We start from the raw sequence: 21,495 nt of genomic DNA on the forward strand, positions 1-21,495 counted from the left end.
GCACGTAGCCCTTACGTGAACGGTTTAACTTCTCATAGAACTTTCGTGTGTTATTAGCGCGGTACAGTTGCTTCGTCTCTTCATGGTATCGATCTTCCTGCTGGCTCTTTTTCCTCAAGACAATCGAGTTTTGTCTGTTCCGCGCCCGTTTATATCGTGCCTCGTTCGCCCCCGTGCAGCAATCTCGCCCATGCTGCATTCTTCTCTTCTACTAACTGCTCACTTTCGTCGTTTCTCTGATCCGAGGGCACCGTGCCAAGTGCAACGGTTGCGGTGCTACCAATGGCGGATCGAATATCTCCAGCCATCTTCAAGAGACGCTGCGCCTAACTGCTCTTCCGTTGGGAGTACCACTTCCAGCTTCTGCGCGTATTCTTGGGCTAGTCTACCGTCTTGTAGCCTCCCAATGTTAAGCCGCGGCGTCCGACTTCGACGCGTCGAGAGTTTTGAGCGCAGGCATACTGCAACGAGGTAGTGGTCGGATTCAATATTCGCACTGCGGTAAGTGCGGACGTTCGTGATGTCGGAGAAGAATTGACCGTCAATTAGAACGTGGTCGATTTGGTTTTCCGTTTCTTGGTTAGGTGATCTCCATGTGGCCTCCTCCGCTGCCTTGACTTCCACTGCCTTATCCTACATCTTCTTCTTCTGATTGATATTACATCTACCACTGGGCCGCCTCGCTTAGTGTTCATTCAGCACTTCCACAGTAATTAATCACGAGGTTTCTAATGCAAGTTACTATTTTCGCATTCCTATATCATGAGGCTAACAAAATGATAATTTTAAACCCAGGGAAGTTGAGACAATTTCCAAACCGAAAATTGCCTAGACTTGCACCGAGAATCAAACCCAGCCACCCTCAGCATACTCTTTTTTATGGCCGCGCATCTTACCGCTAGGCGAAGGCCTTAAACTACATACGTTTGCGTCACCGATGACAATCTTTACAATGTTGGGCAACTCTCCGTAGCCCTTATTAAGGCTATCATAGAACGCACCATTAACGTTTGTTAAGGCATAAATGCTGATCAGGCTGTTGTTGAAAAATTAGCCCTCCTATCTCATTAATGTTAGCATATTTATTATCATTGTAGAAAAAGATGTAATCAAATTTCACCCAACACAAATGTGTCCTCCTTATACTCTATGCTGTTATCAAAAAATGCAACAATATCGATTAAATTGTACTAATCTTCAATGAATTTCCGTTTATATGGTTTATTATCCTCACATTGCATCGTTGCACGTAAGTTTCATTTTTACTATAATACATCTATAGAATCCTTTAACGATGATGAAGAGAATATCAGTTACAGAACATTCAATTTATGTTCCTTTGATTCGAATAGATGCCAAACCGAGACAAGCTCCAACAATCTATTATGAGCATTAATATCAGTTAGATAAAGCTACGTTCACATATTTCCTGAATTTGTTATTGATATTATAGGCATATTTCAAATCATACAATTCTTTCATTATAAAATGGACAATAGATTAACACAAACATTTTTCAATTCACTCTGATGTGAACGTAGCTTAAACCATGAACCCCAGATTCCACAGATCCCACATAATTGATCCGATCAATATCCCCTAACAGCTACAGTCCGATAAAACCCTTGTGCAGCCCAAACTAGCCGGCGGAGGACCAATATCCGGCAAAGGCGCCGCTGCCGGAAAACCCGTCTATATTACACAATTGGCCAATAAGAGTGTGGTAATGAATCCCGAGAATGACTCCGTAAGATCTTGTCACTGCTTTACTAATTATTATCGTAGTAGTTGTCTAACACCCCTGGCCTTGTGTCATTGAATCGAATATAATGTGTCGTACACTTTCAATCATTTTAATTTAGAGTTTAAAAATTTGTGTATAATCTTCAAGTCTATTTGGAGTAATCAATATGAGCTTTTTTTTATCAAACAAGGAAAAAATATAATATTTTGATTGTAGAAAAAATAAAAAAATAAGGTATCTAAGTATCAGCATTCAAAAATTATATATTCAATGAACACAGTGCCATTTTGAATTTTGTATTTTTACTAATAAAGCATGGCCAGAACTTATCAGAGAGCTAAAAGCTGATAAGCTTATTCATAAATCAAACTAAAACACTTATTTTTAACTTCCCAACAGCAAGGAACCTCTCAATTATCCGGCGATTCGAAAAACAACGTCATCGTGGTCAACCAAACGACCATTTCACCACAACCGCTCGGTTCGATGGTTCAAGGTTTGCAGCAACCACAGCAGGCCACCGGCACCACCACGATCATGAACCAGTCCGGGACGATCTCGTCCACGACGACGAACCCGTCGGCCCTGATCAAGAGCCTGCTGGCCAATAAGGTAACGACGGTGACTAGCAACGAGTCGGCCGCTACCAGTTCATCCGGCGGCATCGTTGTTTCGTCTAGCTATTCTACTGCTACCAGTAGTTTTTCGTCTACTACCACTAGCCCTTCTACTCCTGCTACTAGCCAAAGTTTGATTGCATCGAATGTTAACGTGCATCAGGTAACTCTTGCAATATCATAACTAGTAGTTTTAACACTTCAACCAACCCAAGAAACCATGAGGTTGAAATAGCAAGATTTGCATATTTAGAGCTGATTTAAAACCTATACCAACTATTAAGCCACCATTGAAGTTGAATCAAAGCGGAAATGAAACTCATTTGTGTTATAGTTATGAGCCATAATCATAATACGGTCATTCCGGGGCCCTTTTCGGCTTAAATTTAACTTTCATTGTGGTTTTATAGTTAGCATATGTCACAAATATATCTTAAATATGCGATTCATTGGGGCTTCAACAACATGGTGTCCTTGGGCATTTGATGTTACACGTTTTATCACAGTTTTTCGGAATAAATTTCTTTGATTTTATGGAGATAAGCTGTAATGAAACCTGTTAAACTGTTGAAGTTTAGAATAAGAATGTTCATGTGTGTATTTTTTGTATGTGAGTGAATTGTGCTGCCAATAATCCCAAGTATGAAATAACCAAGCCGTGACTTACTTAACTTAATTAATCTTGAAATATGTATGAGTGTCAACTAATTTTTATGTGCGCAAGCTTGCACCATACAAAAGAAGTATTGCTAACCTATCGCATAACAGTGTGCTGTTTGTGCTCGTTTGATGAAATATGTTTTGAATTATTTTCCCTTAACTAAAATAAAACAATTAACATTGACCCAGTTAAATTATTGCTTATCGGCACTTAGTAATGAAAAACATAACAAACGAAGAGTTTTTGAATTCATAAAAGTAAAAAACGGATATATCCGTACTAACCGTTCCACATTCAGGGCATATATGAAAGCCGAAAGGGTGACTTCGGGGATTGGGATTGAAATTGCTAATAAGAATAGTTTTCCTCATTGCTGTCTAAGTATGAGACACAGGTACTTATTATATACACTGCCCCGATTCGCATAAGCGTCCCATTTCATTTTTGACGATTTTGATTGCTTCCATTAATTCCAACTATGAAAGAAAATCATAAAACAACATTTCAATCAGCAGTGAATCTGGTTTGTAATGCCGTACAGCTCGGGTAAAATGACCAATAGTGGCCCCCATTCTAATGGAATTTGTCATAAGTTGCGTAAATAACAATATTCTTCATTTTTCCTGCACAGGGGACTGAAAAGGTGGCTAATTCGTCTACCCATCAGTCATGTAATATGGCGTCTAATGTTTTTGCTTTTATTTCGTTTAATTCATGATGACAAAACTGCTTTCTACCTTCTTCTTTCTTCCTTCTTTCTTCTTCCTTCTTTCTTCTTCCTTCTTTCTTCTTCCTTCTTTCTTCTTCCTTCTTTCTTACTTCTTCTTCCTTGCTTTTTCCTTCCTCCCTCGTCCTTCGTACTTCTTCTTTCTTCTTTCTTCCTTCTTACTTCTTCCTTCTTACTTTATTATGTTTCCTTCTTCCTTCTTCTTTCATCCTTCTTCCTTCTTCCTTTTTCCTTCTGCCTTCTTTCTTCCTTCTTCCCGCGGTTTTTTTCTTATTTCTTCCTTGATTCTTTCTCCTTCCTCTTTCCTTCTTTGTTTATTCTTCTTTCAGAAATGATCTTTCTTAATACTGCTTGCTACTTGCTATCTCATTTCTTACCACACTACTCATTTCTCATTTGTTACTTCTCACTTCTTGCTTCCCACCATAATCACTTCTCACCTCTCACTACTCACTTCAAGCCCTTCTTCCTTCTTTATTCTCCTTTCTTTTTTTCCTTCTTTCTTCTTTCTTCTTCTTTCTTCCCTCTTCCTTTTCCCTTCTTGCTTCTTCCTTTCTCCTTCCTTCTGCCTCTTACCTACTTCTTTCTCTCTTCCTTCTGCATTCTTCTTTCTTCCTTCTTCCTTTTTCCTTCTTTATGTTTCCTTCTTCCATCATCTTTCTTCCTTCTTCCTTCTTCTTCATTCTTCCTTCCCCTTGTTTTTATCTTTTCTTCCTTGATTCTTTCTCCTTCCTCTTCTTTCGTTTTTTTTTTGTTTATTCTTCATTCAGAAATGATCTTGCTTTGTATTGCTTGCTACTCGCTATCTCACTTCTTACCACACTACTCATTTGTCATTTGTTACTTCTCACGTTTCCCACCATAATTACTTCTCACCTCTCACTACTCACTACTCACTACTCACTTCAAACACTTCTTCCTTCTTTCTTCTTCCTTTACCATTCTTCCTTCTTTCTTCCCCCTTTTGTTTCCTTCTTTCTTCTCCCTTCTTCCTTCCACCTTCTTCCTTCCCCCTTCTTCCTTCTTCTTCTTTCCTTGTTCCTTCTTCTTTCTTTTTTCTTTCTTCACATTTCTTCTTTCTTCCTTTTTCCTTCCTAGTGTTTTCTTCTTCCTTCATCTTTCTTCCTTCTTCCTTTTTTCTTCTTCTCTGGTTTTTTTTTCTTCCTTGATACTTACTCCTTCCTCTTTCCTTCTTCTTTGTTTATTTTTCATTCAGAAATGATCTTCTCAACAGCTGACCCAAAATTGTGTTTCAATAATTTTTTACATTTCCCCGTTAAATTCACTAACTTTTTGTATATACAAACCTTGCGAATCTCAAAACGAATCGATTAGGGAAAAAAATCTTGCAAATCGGTCAACCCGTTCGTGAGTTAAATCGTCAGGAAGGAAATCTCAACTCATTTTTATTATATAGAAGATTTAAATCGATAAATGTGCTCAACCACAGCATAATAGGCTCAGGTTAGAGCCTTTTTTTTTGTTGGGGCGTAGAACCACTGCGTCCATTGAGTTGAACTTTTGTGGTATACCCCTGATTACTCTTAACTATGTATTCGCATCTTGTAGGTTGATCACCATTTGTCAAGTAAACAACCTAAGACGCGTCTTTTCCCAGTCCGGTATAATTGAGTTAATAAAACCCACTACCTTTCCAGGATTTGCAGTCCAAATATCTCCTGGTTGCATAAAGCCACTATTTAGAAATTTAAATCTACCCTTGTACAATCTACCCTTGTACATCACAACTGAAAAGCAGATGTTCTGAGGTCTCACGTTCCATGTCACAGAAACGACAGATATCATTCTGAATCTGGCCAATATTTTTCAAGTGATATCTGCTCGGGCAGTGTCCGTTTATTAGGCCAGTGAAGGTGCAAAGAGCGCTCTTGCTGAGCTCCAAGAGCTTTTCGGTTACTTTAACATTGGGAATTATAAATCTCTTTGATTGAGCACACTTTTCGGCAACCAACCAATTGGTCATCAACCTTTGTGCTTCCCAGGATTTCAATTCCATTTTTATAGTACAGTATGATATACCGCAGAAAGGTTCTGGGCCAATAAACTGTGTTCTTGAACCTCGTTTTGCAAGCTCGTCTGCCTTTTCATTGCCTTCAATGCCACAGTGTCCTGGAACCCAGTACAGATTTACGGAGTTCTCTTGGCACACTTTTCGCAAAGAAAGAATGCAGTCCCAGACAAGTTTTGATGTACATTTAAAGCTACTCAATGCTTTGAGTGCCGCTTGACTATCTGTAAAGATACAAATATTTGCATATCTATATTTCTTCTCTACACAGATATTAGCACATTTCATTATAGCAAAAATCTCCGCTTGGAACACAGTTGGATAGTTTCCCATTGCCACTGAGATCGATATCCCAGGGCCGAAGATTCTTGCTCCCGTTTTTGTTCCTATTTTTGAGTCATCTGTGTAGAATGTTATGGAACCGTCCCGAACAGTGGGACCTCCGACTTCCCAGTCCATACGTGATGGCTCACGTATGTAATAAGGAATGTCATAGTTCTCCACAGGTTTCATCCAGTCTCCACTCATATTCATCACTGGCCTATATTGAAATTTTGTGAGATACTCAAGTGGCCCACTAAATCGCCTGACTTGAATAACTTCAATCGTTTAAGTTTTTGCATATTCTTTTCCGCGATTGTACCCCGTTTGGCATAAAGTCATTTGGCATAATGCCGTTTGGCATAATGTCGTTTGGCATAAAGTCGTTTGGCATAATGGTCGTTTGGCATAACGGCCGTTTGGCATAATGGTCGTTTGGCATAAGGTCATTTGGCATAATTGGTTTTTGAGCTGGGTAATTGATAAGTAAGATTTTTAGAGCCATTCAGTTACGTGATATCCTTCATATGAGTAATAATTGGGAACGGAGTTGTACGGCGTGACAAATTTAGAATAAAGATGCTTCCTGTCAGAACAGGACCATTTGAAATATTAACGCACCTACCAGCAAGATAGATCAGCATTAAATTAAATTGACATTGAATATTTTTTCTGTAGGGGCAAGAAAGAGAACTTAAGCAAACGGTTTCTAAGAAAGGACCATATCTCCCCTTGCATTTAACCGAGCGAAACAAATGCTTGAATTAAAAGAAGGAGTCATATCGTCTCTTGCCGTCTGCCGGGAAAATGCACCTTTTGAAAGAAGGGAAATATTGTTCCGTGTCTTAAACCAAGCAAATTCCTGAATTCAAAGAAGGAACCTTTTCGACTCTATGACGCCACCCATATATCCATTACCCATAATGCCAATACCCCAAAGGCCACTACCCCGAACGCCATTACCCCAAATAAGCCAGTACCCCAAGTGGTCCTGATTTCAAATTTATAGTTTATTTCAGTGAAAAAAATTAATCAATAGAAATTTATTTATAATTGATGTGAACGATTACTACTTGTTTTCCAACTTATTCAATAGCAGGGCGACTCCAGTTGAGTAAATAATACAATTTTTATAATAATTTTTATCGTTGATCCTTACTTATTTTTCGATCCTTTTACAAGGTTCACCGTGTTGGACACGTGATTCGTTTCATCAAACTCCAACTGTTTGAAAACAGTATAGAACGAATAGTTCTCGGTCCAAAAACTCTCATTACATATCATGTGCTACCTTTGAAAACTGTTCATATCGGGCAAATGCCTTCATCTAAACAAGGCATTATAATCTCATTATCATCTATCATTAAACCGACAAAAGCGTTCATTTAAAGAAGGCATTATCTTCTTTGTTCGCCTTATACCGGGCAAATGCGTTCATTAAAAAAAAAGGTATTACCAACTCTGTTCGCCTTACATCCAGCAAACGTGTTCATCTAAAGAAGGCATTATAAACTCTGTTTGCCTTAAACCGGGCAAACACGTTCAATTTATTTATTTATCCAGCTTTCCACGCTCACCATAATGGCGGATGCTATAAAAAATCTGACAAGAACTGCTTCCCGACACTGAACTGGAATTCCCATCTAAGCAAACGTTGTTTTTTTGTTACCAACGATACTTGTTGATTTGTTTATTCTTTCATCAACAAACGAGAAACGACATTTGCGCAAGATTTCGATTTTTCTAATTTGTTTTACTATGCCTGTTAATTTTTTTCATTCCAGGTCTTGTTAGAAATGAAATACGCATATGAGAAACATAGCTTGTAATTAAATTCGTGCTTTTAAGATGGCCGGATAAGGCGCATGATAAATTGGATTTGGTTACGAACAGTGAACATTCTCAAGTACCCGTTAGGTCAAACACAGAATAAATCCCAATTGAGTCCTCCGTCTATCTAATGAACCAAATCCTAGTTACGAAACTGTCGACAATCTGTCGCTGTGTCGCTGCATGCATAAGAGAGAACAGTTACTGTTAAATGTTAAGAAAATTATTTTGAGCTTTTTAGTGGAATGTTTTCACCTGTCATAAGACGAGTTTAAACAATCCCATTCAATTCCACCACTTAATCAATTAATTGTATCTGTCAGGATACAATTAAGTGGTGGAATTCAATGGGATTGTTTAAACTCGTCTTAGAACAGGTACTGTTAAATGTTTGTATTTGAATGGACAATTTCTACTGTTCTCAATCGAATATATTTTTTCAGCAATTCATAGTCTTTCTTATCATAATGATAGTACTATAATAGTACTGAATGTTCACTAAAATGATAAATTCACTCCTATTTCTCAAACTTGATAACGCGATACTCCTATATAAAATAACTTAATAAATAGAAGACATGACTTTCCCCACTTCGAATTTAGCTCCTTCCAAGACGGAAATAAGCAACATAAAATTTTGAACAGATTTTTTGAAAATTCTAAATGATGTTGAATTACAATTTTTAAATTATCAATTTCGATCAATTTCCACGTTTTTATTCATTTACGTTTGTTGCGAGTCGATAAAGGCCTAACCTCAACCCGACCTCTTGGCGTTTTAGGAGTCTGCACGGACTCTCCTGCCATGCCCATTACCTCCTCCCCATATAATTGGCCTTGGATTGGTACGCTGCAAAATGAAAATAAAAATTAAATGATTCAATCTGCAGTCAAATTATGTTTTGCTAATGGTTACTGATATTTTTCGCAAGGAGTATAATTGTAAAATAGCTTCGGTTGATTTCGGAATTTATTCCGTGGGTGGCTGAAATGTTTTTTACTGTAGCTTAACGAAGATTTATGTGGGGATCATCGGTGGAGGAATACGCTTTAAATATAGTGTGTATAACAATCAGGGAGGGATTGTGGGGATGAAAATATTGTGGTTCTGTTACCCGTTATATAAGTGGAGCCATATTGTAAAAAAAATCAAACACGAAGATGTGGGTGAGACTTGATTTCGAAGAGGTGGCACAGTAAGTATAGCAAGAAAAGAGGTTGTCTGGAAAACTGGAACTATCTGCTAGATTCCTGCAGTTGATATCGATCATATATCATACTAATGAAATTTTGTTGATTTATATTCGTGCTCATCATCCTTTGCAGTATTTGAAAATAATGTCTGAAAAAAGATGTAAATTAGTAAATTGTTGGATTATTTTAATGAAAGAATATAAATCTTGCGCAAATGCCATTGTTGATAGAAAAATAAACAACGCAATGGATGCCGTTGGTAACGAGGATATCAACGTTTGCTTAGATGGGAATTTCAGTTCAGTGTCGGGAAGCAGTTCTTGTCAAAAAATTTATAGCATCCGCCATTATGGTGAGCGTGGAAAGCTGGAATACACACCGTCTTCGAAAATAAGTAGTACGGTCAGAAGCTTCATTTGAAGATAGCGTTATCAACCATGTTCGCTTTATATCAGGCGTATTTGCGTTCATTAAAAAATACATTATCAACTCTGTTTGCCTTAAACCGGGCCAGCGCATTCATTAAAAAAAGGTGTTATCTCCTATGTTCGCCTTATACCGGGCAAATGCGTTCATTAAAAGAAGGCATTATCGACTCTGTTCGCCTTATAGCGGGCAAATGCGTTCATCTGAAGAAGGCATTATCACCTGTGTTCGCCTTAAACTATTATCCTCTGTTTGGCTTATATTGCACAGATGCGTTCATTAAGGCATTATCAACTCCGGGGCGCTCCTTAGCTCTGCGGTAAGATGCGCGGCTACAAAGAAAGACCATGCTGAGGGTGGCTGGGTTCGATTCCCGGTACGGTCTAAGCAATTTTCGGTTTGGAAATTGTCTCGACTTCCCTGGGCATAAAAGTATCATCGTGTTAGCCTCATGATTTACTAATGCAGAAATGGTAACTTGGCTTAGAAACCTCGCAGTGATTAACTGTGGAAGTGCTGAATGAACACTAAGCTGCGAGACGGCAATGTCCCAGTGGGGGATGCAATGTCATTGGAGAAAAAGAAGAAGAAGATCATCTCCGTTCGCCTTAAACCGGGCAAATGCGTTCATTTGGAAAAAAGCTTTACCTCATCTGTTTTCCTTATACTGGACAAATGCGTTCATTTAAAGAGGTATTATTTCCAGTGTACACTTATGTTAATAGAAAGAACCATTTCGTAGGATAGAACTTTTCCAGATAACAATGAATGATAATTTAAGTCAAAAATGTTTATTAAACAGAAGCTTTATTGCGTTTCTCTAAGTGACTCTAAGTAGTACGTTCCGGGATGCGTTCCGTGTAAAAAAAGTTTTCAGTTCAAAATTTGAAAATCCGTGTAAAAAAAGTTTTATGATTTCTCGACGAATCATGCAAAATGGAGCAATTTTGCAAAAAATTTGTATGGGATTTTTTTTTTCACGGCCGTGTAAAAAAATCCGTTTAAAAACAGAATCGGGTGTATATAATTTTGTTCTAAACAAATTCTTTTCAAAGATTGTCATTTTACGATTCATTGGTATCTGTGGGTGTTAAAAATAGTAATAATAAGTAGAAATCTACAGATTCGAAATGTATTCGGGCTAATGGATTTTCGGGGTAATGGATCTCGGGGTAGTGTCCCATTCGAGGTAATGACTTTCGGGGTACTGTCCCATTGGGGGTGGTTGCCTTCAGGGGTAATGGCATTCGTGGTACATGAGAGGAGCCACCAATTCCTCTCTTGACTTCTGCCGGGCGAATGCATTTTCTGAATGAAGGGATCTCATCTTCCCTTACCTCTAACCGGGTAAATGCTTGAAATGCAGGAAGGAACCATATCATCTTTTGCCTTCTACTGGACCTTCTGCCATCCTCTGAAAGAAGGGATCATATCTTCCATCGCATTAAACCGAGCAAATGCCTGATTTGGAAGAAGGAACTATCTTCGAACTTCGCTATCTGCCGGGCAAATGTATCCTTTGAACCATATCTTCTCTGATGTAACTGTCGGGAAGATGCATCCTTTGAAAGAAGGGATCATATCATACTTTGCCTTAAACCGAGCAAATGCCTTCATTGAACAAATGAAAAAAATCTTCCCTTGCCTTCGCCAAGAAAATGCATCCTTTAAAAGAAAGAACTATATCTTCCCTGAACTGAATATTGCATACATTGAGAAAAAAACCATACATATTCTCCCTTATGTTATGCCTGACAAATGCATTATTTGAAAAAAGAAGCCATTTTAGACTTATGAACGACAAAGTATGCTTTTAAAGAGATGAATATATGTCATCCAGATATAACTTCATTTGCTTTTCATTGTCTTTTTTGTGTAAAATTGTTTTTTGCTCTTGAGCACTTACAATTTTGCTATTTGACTCTCCATATTTTGTAGTTTGTTTTAGTCAACGACGATCTTGCTGCTGCCCCAGAGATAATAAGATTCTAAGTGAAATAGGCAGATAATAAAAAGTCTATCAGAGTGATTTGATAGAATCTGAACTTTAATTCGAAAAAAAAAAATTAAAACATCTCTCTTATAATGTTAAATTGACAATCATTATACATAATTGAACACATTATGCATAAGTCTCGAAATTGATGATTACACAACTATTATGCCAAATGACCATTATGCCAAACGGCCATTATGCCAAACGGCCGTTATGCCAAACGACTTTATGCTAAATGACCTTTATGCCAAACGGCCTTATGCCAAACGGCGTTATGCCAAACGACTTTATGCTAAATGACCTACCACCCTTTTCCGCTTCTAACTGCACGAATTCATACAATGGTAGCAGATTTAGAATTGCATCTAACGATTTTGAAGGAGAGCGATTCCAAGCAACAGCATCAAAATTTAAGAAAATTTTTAATTCATGATTTTCTATTGAGTTGAAACTTTGCACAGTTTTTCAATTTCATCTAAATCGTCATTTTTCGATATCAAATCTTCATATTGAGTCACGACTAACTTTTCAAAAGGGTGTATGTGAAAATGGTTCAAAAATATTTAAAAAGCTGCACAGCAAAAACGGAATGTTCGATTGTTATGATTTTTTCAGCAAAGTTAGACAACTAAATGGTGATTCTTAAGAAAATGTGCACAGTAAAAAAAAATTTTTTTTTGCTTTTAAAAATATCATTTTTGTCACAAAAACTCAAATATCTCAAAACCCTATCTTTTTTCGAACGTAATTTTTTTAGGGAAAACGGTCCATTATATTAGCCATCTACCATAAAAATTTGGTGATGGTAAACTAATAAACAAAAAAGTTATGACATTTCAAACATTTCACAATTTTCACATATAGTAAACAAAAAAAATTTCCGTATTTTTTTTTTCAAGAATCGCTGATTTGATGCTGATTTTATTGTTAAGGGCCTTGCGTGAGTTAAACAAGTTGTTTGTATGATGTTCCATATTTATGTATTCATAGATATTATGTATATTATATGTATAAATATTATATGTATAAATAAATAAAAATGAATTAATATTATCTTAAGTATTAAATTAAATGTGGCAGTTACACAATGTTGTTATAGAAACTAGTTTTGGGTTTGAATTTTGGTATGGGTTATGATATCATGAAAACAGTTTATTAATACTTATTTTTTATTTATTTTTATTCAAATTTTTTAAAATATCGAACACTTTTGAATTATTATCAGCACAGTTTGAGTATAGTTTTGCTTTAATTTTATTTTCCGACAATGGAATGAAACAGTGAAATTTTTGGGTTCCTTGGATCGTTTTCGCGTTATTAAATTGCTCGCTGAGCTCTGAAGCCTTTATTTCGTACTCTTCAGTAGTAGTAAAACAAAATGATAATTTGGTTAAATCTGTTTCTTTTCTACGATTTGCCCAATCAAAAGTTCTTTCGCAGTTTTAATTGGATGCTCACGTTCTTTGGCTAAACTTGCTCTTGTGGCCATGTGCTTTATTGTTCCTCCAATAGCATCACAAGGACCTTTGCCACGTGATGTAGAAAAAATGCCATTCTGCATCAATTCCGTACATTGATTTAAATTGACATAGGCTCGAAAAATTCTTACGATTTTTGTACTGCGACGCTGCTCCATCAGACATGAAATATATCTTTTTGACTTCTTTATGCTTATCCACGCGTAAAAAGTTAATCATTTTTTCAATGAACAAGTTTACGGATACTGAATCGTGTCTTAAATCTTCGGAAATTATAATAAAACTTAAGTGTTCAATTTGCGTACTTCCATTAAAATAAATAACGAATGGATGAATTGTAGCTTGTTGTACGTTCCAGTGATGGGACTGCACTTCATTTTGCAATACAAAGCTGTAATTTTCAGAAAAATCACAAATGACTAAAAATTCACCATTTTGTAATGTATTTTTCGTATTTTTTAAAAAGCTGGATTGTTCTGTTTTAATGAAATCGTGAGGAATTAAACTTTCTAATTTCAAGCAAAAATATGACACAAACTCATCTACAGGTTTTACAATAGTTTCTATGTCACACCTATCCGTGGTCACCCATTGCTCAAATGATAACTGATCAATATATTTTTCTTCAAACTCAGCGAATAAAGTATTTTCCAATGATGAAGAATCTGGACAATCCGAACAAGATCGTAGATAGCAATTTGATGTTGTATTTTCACACAAAAGACTACCAGTTAACATTTTAATATCCTTTGTTAAATTGATTCTTTTCAAACTATGTAAAATAAGATTAATATTCTCATGGGTTGTGCACACACACACACATTATGTGTTCCTGAATTGGAAAGAAGCTTACATTGCCTTGGCCGAAGGCTTGCAAATGAGGAAAAACCTATTTTAATATTATCGTGAATTTCCTTGAAGCGTGTGTACGCTTTTTTCAAAGTCGTCATCATTAATCGTTTTTGGATTGCTTGACGCTTTCCATCTTTTTACTGATACATAATCTTTTTGACCAGGCATAGCTCGACTTACTTCATCATCTTCAAAATATTGAACTACTATTTCTTTTGTCTCATCTGTTAATGCAGTACTAGACCTAGTATTTTTGGTTGAAAGACAGTTATTCTTCAATTGTTTTGCCTCTTTTACTGTATTTCTATTGGTTTTGAACTCATCAATGGCATCCTGAATAGACCACGAACTTGGCAGCATCGACAAAATCAATAATTTTTCTTTCCTTGTCGTGGCTGCATTCGAGAACCTTTCCTTCAAATTTATAATTACCTCATCGTAGTCTGTATTTTCCACATCATCAGGTCCTAATTTGAAGAGGTTCCTTCGTACAGCTTCGTTTATTTCACGGTATTTTTTCTCCGGGTAATAAACGTAGTCCATCTTACTCCATTTAATCGGAGTCACTTTTATCCCAGCTATGCCCTCGTTAAAGCGTTCGATGTTGACCTTTTGGATACACTCATCTTCCGATTGATTTGTTGAAACAGATTTCGCTGATGGTACGGTGGCAAGGCTCTCAGCACTTAATACTTCTGGTAATTCCTCAGTTGTTGTCGATACATCTGGCAATTCCTCAGTTGCTGTCGTTTTCGAACTTCCTGCGATCTGCTCAACCGATGATATACAGATTGCTCTTTTGTCAACGTTTAGACGGCAGGACGTGCAAATGCGTAAATTTGTATTCAATGTGGACATTGGAGCATAACCAGTCGCTTTCAGTTTATCTATGGTGCTTTCGGTGAGATTTCGTAACTCTTTTGAACACTTTTTCCATCAAACGGCCTACAACAGTTGAGAAAGCGGCTACTCATGTTGTTCGTAATATTTCAATAAACAAAATCACTTTTAAGTTTTTACTGACTAGTTTGGTGTCATTTGCTTGACTGAAGAAAAAATTACTATAAGATCTTTAACAACCTTAGTAGTAGTAATTTTTTTGCTTTTTCGTGAGCATTGTCATGGTATGTACCTATCATGCATTTGTTGTTGTTGAAGATACCCGTTTCCTCCCGATCATAAAGTCTATTCTCTAAGAGGTATATTTTTTGCAGGTAAACTATAGACGTACACGTGTATATAAATCTTTGATTTTGCAGCTTTTGTCTTAAAAATAACATTTCTGATATGTTTCTATCAACGTTATTATCAACAGGTTTCAACACTATTAAAAGAATTTTCGCCAGTCATGTGCAATGAAAATTATGACACTATCAATACTTTTGATCACAACACTGGATCGTGTCTTAGTTTCTTATAGATGCTATGAATAATTAAATCAAAATATCATGAAAACAACTTGTTTAAATCACGTCCCTTAACAATAAAATCTGCATCAAACTGCAATTCTCGAAATAACTTACACAGAAAAAAATTTTATTACTAAATGTGAAAATTGTGAAATGTCTGAAATGTCATAACTTTTTTGTTTATTAGTTTAACATCACCAAATTTCTATGGTAGATAGCTAATATAATGGACCGTTTTCCCTAAAAAATTACGTTCGAAAAAAGATAGGGTTTTGAGATATTTGAGTTTTGTGACAAAATTATATTTTTAAAGGCAAAACAATTTTTTTTTACTCTGCACATTTTCTTAAGAATCACCATTTAGTTGTCTAACTTTGCTGAAAAAATCATAACAATCGAACATTCCGTTTTTGCTGTGCAGCTTTTTAAATATTTTTGAACCATTTTCACATACACCCTTTTGAAAAGTTAGTCGTGACTCAATATGAAGATTTGATATCGAAAAATGACGATTTAGATGAAATTGAAAAACTGTGCAGAGTTTCAAATATTTTCGAAATGGTCGCTCAGGATCGACTGACATGCCCCCGTGGAATGCCTCAGGAGTGCTACGCATCGCTCCCGTTATAGCAATGGACACTAACCTTTGCAGCTTTGTCAGCTTCTTCTGTGCAGTAGCATCTTTTGTTTTTGGCCACCATACAAGAGCAGCATATGTCAGTTTTGGACGAATAATGGAACTATAAATCCACTTTATCATTTTTGGTCTTAAGCCCCATTTTCTTCCAAATGTTTTAGAGCATATCCAGAAGGCACTAGTTGCCTTTCCTATCGCACACTCAATATGAGCATTCCAGTTTAGTTTAGAATCCAGAATGACTCCCAGGTATTTGACCTGTTCACTAAGCTGAATTTCTAGTCCTCCAAGCTTTAGAGCTTTTAGATCAAGTTTCCTTTTCCTAGTGAATGGTACAATTACAATTTTTGAAGGATTAATGCTAAGGCCTTCCTGAATACACCACGATTGGGTAAAATGTAGAGCCCACTGCATTCTTTCAGAAATGATATTGTCGAATTTCCCCCTCACTATGATGACAATATCGTCAGCAAAGCCTACAACCTCGAAACCTTTTTCTTCTAAGCTTCCTAGAAGATCGTCTACAACTAAGGACCACATTAGTGGTGAGAGGACCCCTCCTTGAGGGGCCCATACTGTAAGAGACGAACTTCCCAGCTCTGAAGAGATTTCTCTTTTTGCAATCCATTTGATAATGTTCGTGTCGAAGTTTCTTTTCTTCATGGCACGATCCATTGACGAATAAGAAGCGTTATCGAAAGCTCCTTCAATGTCCAAGAAAGAACAAAGTGCTATTTCTTTTACCGAAAGCGCTTTTTCCACCTTAGATACCACTGTATGAAGTGCCATAATTGTTGACTTACCGGACTGGTAAGCAAACTGGAACTTAGACAGTGGATGTTTGATCATGTAATTTGAGTTGATATAATCACTCAACACCTTTTCCATAGTTTTCAACAGAACTGATGAAAGACTAATGGGCCTCAATGATTTAGGATGCGTCTTATCTCGCTTTCCTACTTTTGGTATGAAAATAACTTTTACTTAGGTTTGAGCCTTATACCCTATTCAGCTGTTTTTGACGTGCCTGCACAACTACTTCACGTTACACAATTTATTCTCAATCTTTACTAAACCATTTACATTTAGTAATATAATTCACTTCAATGGCGCAGATCTAATATATAATGTTTAATAAGTTTTATACAGCCACTGAATTCAATTTGATTAAATCTTTTTTGAGAGGAGAGTAAATTTTGGAGTTTATTTAATGTTTTTTTTGTTGTGAAAACTGGAATACCAATTTTGTTGCTACATAGATTTGAACTCCTGATCATCTGATTCAATGGCTGCTACTCTGTCATCATCGTCACTATGACATATGGTCGGGGTTCTTCCAAACCGCACTAAGCGCCAATAAAAATTTTCCCATTTTTCTACACAAACTTTCGTATCGGATATACCCCAACCGCATAACTGTGGATATCCTTCAACAAGTGTATGAATGAATTGATATGAAACGCTATCCGTTTTAATTTTGCGAACAAAATACCTCAAGTCAGTCAAAAAGCCACTTGGTGGGGTTTGGCTGAAATTCGACAATATGTAAATAGGGGAACAAGGGGAAATATGGACACCCTAAGGTTTTATTCAATATTAGGTGATTTAAATTGAATATAATTCGGATTTCTAGCAATTACATGATACTATTACTCGTTAACTACCAGTTCTGTTTTGAATCGTATTAAAAATAAAGCAATTTCAATCAAACCGGACGATTTTGTAATAGTTAATTTTTCACTACTCTCGGGAAGGTAGCGGAGCAGATTGGACACCCCCATGGGGCAGTATGGACACTTTTATAAATATGAAGAAAATTATCTTACTCGTGATTATATGCCATCGTAACCTATTTTATGGATAATCCAACAAAAATATTACCCAATTGTTCATCTTCCTGTCATGTTTTTGTATGAGACACCTAAAATTGTGTTTGGATCATCAACATCCGAAAATCTATTTCCCTCTTCTTAAGCGAGGTCACATATGGTCGTTTTCTATTTTAAATCCATGGTGAATAGAAGAAGATTGATTACTTACTTGATACTTGGGGTCTGTCTCAATTGGATAATTAAACTTAAAAGTGACAGTTCGAAAATTAGCAAATAACCCGGCCAAAACAATGGCTGGTGCTACCCAGAAATTCCAATAAGACATCGATGCAAAATGATTCGATATCTGTCAAAAGTAATCTTGCTCTGCGAGCAGGGTTATTCTATAATTATTGAAATGTCACTTTTAATTTTAATTCTAGTTTAATTCTCCAAATGAGACAGATCCTTGATGGGCTACACTGCCGCTAACCGCAAGTCGAGCACATCTGTATATGGGGTTCCATATAAAGATGTGCTCGACTTGCGGTTAGCGGCAGTACAGCTCTTCGATGACCTACGCCGAATGGAGTATCCTTCTCCACTGGACTTGATCCTGGGCCAATCGCTTCCACTCGCCCTGAACATTGAGCGCCCTCAGGTCCTCTTCAAGTGCAAAAATCCATCGAGTACGCGGCCTTCCACGAAGCCTGTGGCCTCTTCCGGGTTCTTTACTAAATATTATCTTTGCTTGACGTTCTTCCGGCATACGAACAACGTGACCAGCCCATCGTAGTCTGCCGTGATGTATAAGCTTAATAATATCCAGCCCTTTATACACCTGGTACAATTCGTGATTCATGCGGCGCCGCCAGATACCGTTCTCCTGTTTACCGCCGAGTATTGTCCGCAGCACCTTACGCTCAAGCACTCCGAAAGCTCTCCGATCAGCCTCCTTTAACGTCCATGTTTCATGGCCGTATAAAGCCACCGGAAGAATCAGAGTAGTATACAGCACGAGTTTTGTTTTCGTTTGCAAACTACGGGACTTAAGCCGGTTACGAAGTCCGTAATAAGCCCTATTTGCAGCTGCAAATCGCCTTTTCACCTCGCGGGTAACATTATTATCGCACGTCACTAATGTTCCAAGATACACAAATTATTCTACCACTTTAAATTTTTCACCATCCAGCACCATTTCGCTACCACCACCACTAATGAACCCACGTTGATTGCCAGCCAGTACTGCTAGTTTTCGTGACTGTCATGTGAAAGCGAAAACAGTTGCATTTTCATTTTCAAGAGACCAAATGAAAATGTAGCCGTCTCCAGGTCACCTGTTATATTACAAGCAGTCATGATGTAAATGTGCTTTGTTTTGAAATCTAAATTTCTCAATAGTTTTAATAGATCAGTGCAAATGACGATGACTAATCGATACAATGATTGTATTATTTTTGATTTTCGAGTTAGAAGTAACATTATTGAAGAAGAAACAGCTTGTTTACACTAGTTTGATGCGCTTTCATGAAATAAAAATCTGTGAAAATTTAGCAGAATTCCTTTCAATGTTTATGTTTTCTATGAAAGCGGGAGAGAATAAAGTGTAAATATCGCGTGACCTCTCTCAATGAAAATGAAAATCTCAGTACTGTTGCCAGCGACCATGTACTTCGTTTTGCTAGTATTGATTGTGAGTCCAATCCTCGCTGTCTCCCTCTTAAAAGGCACAAAAGCCTCTTCCACGACACGGCGATCATTCCCGATAATATCGATATCGTACGCAAATCCCAGGAGCATATGCGATCTTGTGATAATGGTACCGCTTCTTTGCACACCAGCTCTCCTAATCGCTCCCTCGCGCGCTATATTGAACAGTAGATTCGAGAGTGCATCACCCTGCTTTGGGGCCATCCACAAAGTACGTCACGCTCCGGGGGGGGGGGGGGTTCCGAGCAGCGTGACGACTCAAACAAAAATTTTAGAGGTTTAAAAAAAAAGGTGGGAGGAGGGGGGGGGGGGGGGTCGAAAATCGCCGATTTTTGCGTGACGTACTTTATGGATCTTCCCTTAGTCCATCTAAGGTAACAAATGACGTCGATATTTTATCCGCAACCCTTACACTTGATTTCGATCCGTCCAACGTTATATGAATCAACCGTATCAGTTTCGCCGGAAAACCATATTCAAGCATAATTTGTCATAATTCATTCCGTTTCACTGAATCGTACGCCGCCTTGAAATCAATAAACAGATGATGTGTCTGCAAGTTGTACTCCCGGAATTTATCAAGGATTTGTCTCAGGGTAAACATTTGATCCGTCGTTGATCGGCCCTCACGAAAACCTACTTGGTATTCGCCGACGAAGGACTCTTCTAGCGGTCTCAATCTGTTGAACAGAATACGGGACATAATTTTGTACGCCGAATTAAGGAGGGTTATTCCTCGGTAATTGGCGCACTGCAGTCTGTGCCCTTTCTTAAAAATAGGGCAAATGAGACCGTCCAACCAGCTAGCAGGCATTTCTTCGTCTTCCCATATTTTCGACATAATATGGTGCAGAACTTCTTAAAGCTGCTCACTGTCATGGTTGAGAAGTTCAGCCGGGAGCTAAAGAAGATTGATTACGTAACGCAAAAAATTGCCACTTTCAGCCGGCCTCATACATGTATGTCGAACTTTTTGTATGAAGCATATGATTTTGTTTATATGGATCCTCACACTTATTGCAAGACCCCTTCCCAATCGTCTCTCCTCTAAGCATTGCATAATCTATGCATGCTCTTATCCACCTTACTGGCATCGCCAATCCTTCCAATGGGTGGTACCGATCAACTTGCCAACGAGATTGCCAAATCTATAAAAAACACTTCCTTTTTTGGTGGACTTTCAGCGACTTCTATGGTATATATTAGAGTGGCCCAGCCTAGTATGGGGAGAAAAAAGTCGTCGGATTCTACACCCTCTAGGATTTTGCCTTTAGCTAAGAAAATCATTCTCTGAAAATTTCAGCCTGATCGGTTATTGCATAAGCTGGATTTGAATTGATTTGAAGTTAATATGGGGGTTTTAGCCTAAATATATGGGAAAATACACCTCTGTTACTATTTCGGACATGAAATTGGATGGAACAGCCCGATTGAGCCCAGATTTGCAGGAAATGAAGTTAACATGCCCATGAACAATTCGACATAAAATTCTACTATTACTAAATAAACTTTAAATCAGTTTTTAGCTGATTTTTTTGGAGTTGGGTTGAGCACTTTGAAATTCATGAATTGCCATTAAAACATACGCATGCAATCAAAGGTGGTGGATTATAGATTTCGTTGTATTGAAAGTAGAAAAATGATTGAATTAACAAGAATATTGGGGATGTATTATCGGCCCGGGTGTTCTGGTGTTCATAATGGCCCCTGGTCCCCTAACAAAGAAAATTATGGATGTGCTTCTTCGCATACCCCATAGGTTTTTTTACTAACGCTAGTTTCGTCTTCGTGCTGTATAAACGTTAGAAAGAGTTGCACATGCAGCTTTTAGCACATACAGTCACTCTCAAAATTGAGCGTACAGTATGGATTGGTTGACTACATTCGAAAATTTCAAAGGAAATTAAATGGTTGGCTCGGTTGTTTTTAATGCATTTCAATATTCATCCCTTCCTTCAATGTATGCGTACATAAAATTGTTGAATTTTTTTCTCTAAAGTTTATTTATTCGAAAATAATCTCAAAATACGCCTATTAGATGTGACAAAATTGA

At 37.4% G+C, this 21,495-nt stretch overlaps 1 protein-coding gene across 6 annotated transcripts in view; it reads left to right on the forward strand.

Annotated features, from left to right (window-relative positions):
• Positions 1–21,495, forward strand: part of LOC134211533 (AT-rich interactive domain-containing protein 2) — a 42,698-nt gene that overhangs the window by 10,429 nt on the left and 10,774 nt on the right. For 3 of the 6 annotated variants that reach the window (XM_062688462.1, XM_062688467.1, XM_062688464.1), the window contains exons 3-4: positions 1,607–1,747; positions 2,144–2,524. In XM_062688462.1, the coding sequence (XP_062544446.1) occupies positions 1,607–1,747; positions 2,144–2,524 (522 nt within the window). The remainder of the gene's footprint in view (positions 1–1,606; positions 1,748–2,143; positions 2,525–21,495) is intronic. The other 3 variants (XM_062688468.1, XM_062688463.1, XM_062688465.1) reach the window with 3 other exon arrangements.

The sequence above is a fragment of the Armigeres subalbatus genome, chromosome 2 (assembly GCF_024139115.2).
Source record: "Armigeres subalbatus isolate Guangzhou_Male chromosome 2, GZ_Asu_2, whole genome shotgun sequence".
NCBI lineage: Eukaryota > Metazoa > Arthropoda > Insecta > Diptera > Culicidae > Armigeres > Armigeres subalbatus.